General features: G+C 41.0%; 1 protein-coding gene across 1 annotated transcript; it reads right to left on the reverse strand.

Annotated features, from left to right (window-relative positions):
- Positions 1–298: 298 nt before the first annotated feature.
- GPR85 (G protein-coupled receptor 85) lies at positions 299–1,430 on the reverse strand. Its single transcript, XM_047850315.1, has one exon. It carries the CDS (start codon positions 1,428–1,430, stop codon positions 318–320), a length of 1,113 nt encoding a protein of 370 aa, XP_047706271.1. The 3' UTR covers positions 299–317.
- Positions 1,431–2,431: the final 1,001 nt, after the last annotated feature.

Consider the following 2,431-nt stretch of genomic DNA (forward strand, 5'->3'; position numbering starts at 1 on the left):
GTAGTGATATACACAGCATTTAGCACTGATACTTAGCACCTGCTACTTTCATTATCTAGTTTTCAACCACGTAAAGAAACTTAGGGCAGTGGTTCAGTCCTTTCTTAATTACAAACCTTCGCCGGCAGTCAGCAGGATCACTCTGAGATTTAAAATAGGATTATAGGTGAACTATTGCAAAGACTGCAGAATGTTGCCCAAATCCTTATAATTGCTGATCCCCTTCTTGATTTTCTTCTCAAGATATGGCTACAGGCCACAATTGCTTAGCAGAGAAGGTTAGTGTTTCACAAGGCTAAAGATTTCCAGATGCTCCTTCATATAACACAGTAAGGTTCCCTTGGTAACCTGGATTTTCTGCAGTAAAGAAGGGTTGTGCTGAAACAGCGCCTCAGCTCCCTGTTGGAGAAAATGCAGACAAAAGGATTGATTCCTGCTTGGGCAAAACTCATCCAGACAGCGGCTGTTAGAAATCCCCCTGGTACTACAGGCCCTCTTGCAAAAACTCTCCAATAACAGGCCACCAGGTATGGGCCCCACAAGGTTAGGAAGAGAAAAGTCATTATATAGAACATTCTGCTGATTCTTTTCTCCATTTTGAACTCATCTAAGACCAAGAGCCTTCTTCTGCCCGTGGTGTTTGCATTTTGCCTGATGCCCAGCAAGGTGGGTGGTGTGGGACCCCTTCCAAATCCTGCTAGCCAATTGGCAGCTGCCTGGCCACTGGCTCCAGGGCCATGAAAAGTCCAGTTCTGGCTGACTGCTGCTACAAACTGGACTGGCTTCATTTTCCTTCTGTCGTGGACAAAAAATATCAGCTTGAGGTAGACAAGCTGTGTGGCTAGGAGGATGAGAGCAAGGAGCAGCATAAATCCTAAGGAATCATTAGCCCTGAAGGAGCGGTGTTGGAAGGTACATTGATCTTCCTCCCTAATGAATGAGTAAGTGCCCACATCTAAAACTGGGGGGAATGCCATGGCCACAGACAGAGTCCACACCATGCAGATCACAGCCAGACACGTCCAAAAGGTCAGCCTCTTTGTATAGAAGCGGTGATGGGCGATAGCTAAGTATCTGGTGACGCTGATGCAGAAGAGCATGAAAGCAGTGTGGAAACAGGACAAAACCCCCAGAAAGGCAATCACTTTGCAAGTCAGAGTCCCATAAGTCCAGGTAGAGCCATTTTTGACCGAGTTGAATACAAATGGGAAACAAATTGCAGATCTGAGGATATCTGAACAGCAAAGATCCAACAGGAAGTAGTAAGGTGCTCTATGCAAGGTCTTATCTTTCACTAGCAAAATGGAGATCAGAAGGTTGCCCACCACGCTGACTCCTATTATGAAACCCAAGGAAGTCAGTTTCAGAAAGGCTGTTAGAGGAGAGAGATTTTGCAAAATGTTGTCAGCTGCATGGCTATAGTTCGCCATAGATGGATGGAGGATAAAGATACAGCCTCAGTCAAGTCTCATGATCTAGATATAAGAACAAGGAAAAGATAGATCCATACATTTTACTGAAAATGTAATCCACAAAGAGAATTGATGCGATCTGCAGTCATGCTTCCTCTTTTCTTCCATTTGATTTGCCATCAGAATATCTGGAAAAAAAATGAGCTATCAGTTCTTAAGTTAACAAGTAATGATGTCAGGCAGTGCTAACACAAAGCTGTTCATTTATGGGGAAGCAAATAAAGTTTTAATTTTGAATAATATTATTTGCTTTAGTAACTATTTTTGCTTGAGATTTCAGAGAATTGGCTGGTTTAGTTTTCTGAACTAGATGAATTTAAAAATGTCCCCATTTTGGAGAACATAAATTTGATTGGGTACCTTTAAGACAGAAGGAATAAAATGTTCCACAATCATAAAATATGCCAGTCCAGGAATTAATCACTAATGTTGCAATGGAATCTACAAGATTGCGAATAGGAGACAGAGATGAGAATACCTACATTTATTTGAGTTCTGTTAGTATCTGTCAGTGTTTTACAGGCAGCTTTTCTGCTGATATGGATCCAAAGAGCCCTTGCAAAATATGTCTTTTAACTCAAGTGCCACTATTCATGCTGCACATTGTAAGAGTATTTGTTGATTCATCTTAAAGCATAATTTCAACACTAGATTTCGAAATTAACAGGAACTTATCCAGGATTTGATGTGATTTAATCTTTTGTCTTTTCCTCCACACCCTACCCCCCATTTTTGGTAAATCTTTTCTCTTTTAAACCCACATGATTATTAAAAATGGTTAATGTAAATATTGGCCAGGGAAACACACCCAGAGGAATAATGCACTTCCATTTGTAAACCTTGGCTGCCTGGATTCAAATGAATTTAACATGAACCTGTATTTCTTGGGCAATTAAGCCTTTCCTATTTACACTGATAATCTTTGTGGCAAATCGCAAGTGGCTTCATTTTCAAACAAA

Source organism: Prionailurus viverrinus, chromosome A2 (genome assembly GCF_022837055.1).
Source record: "Prionailurus viverrinus isolate Anna chromosome A2, UM_Priviv_1.0, whole genome shotgun sequence".
Taxonomy (NCBI): domain Eukaryota; kingdom Metazoa; phylum Chordata; class Mammalia; order Carnivora; family Felidae; genus Prionailurus; species Prionailurus viverrinus.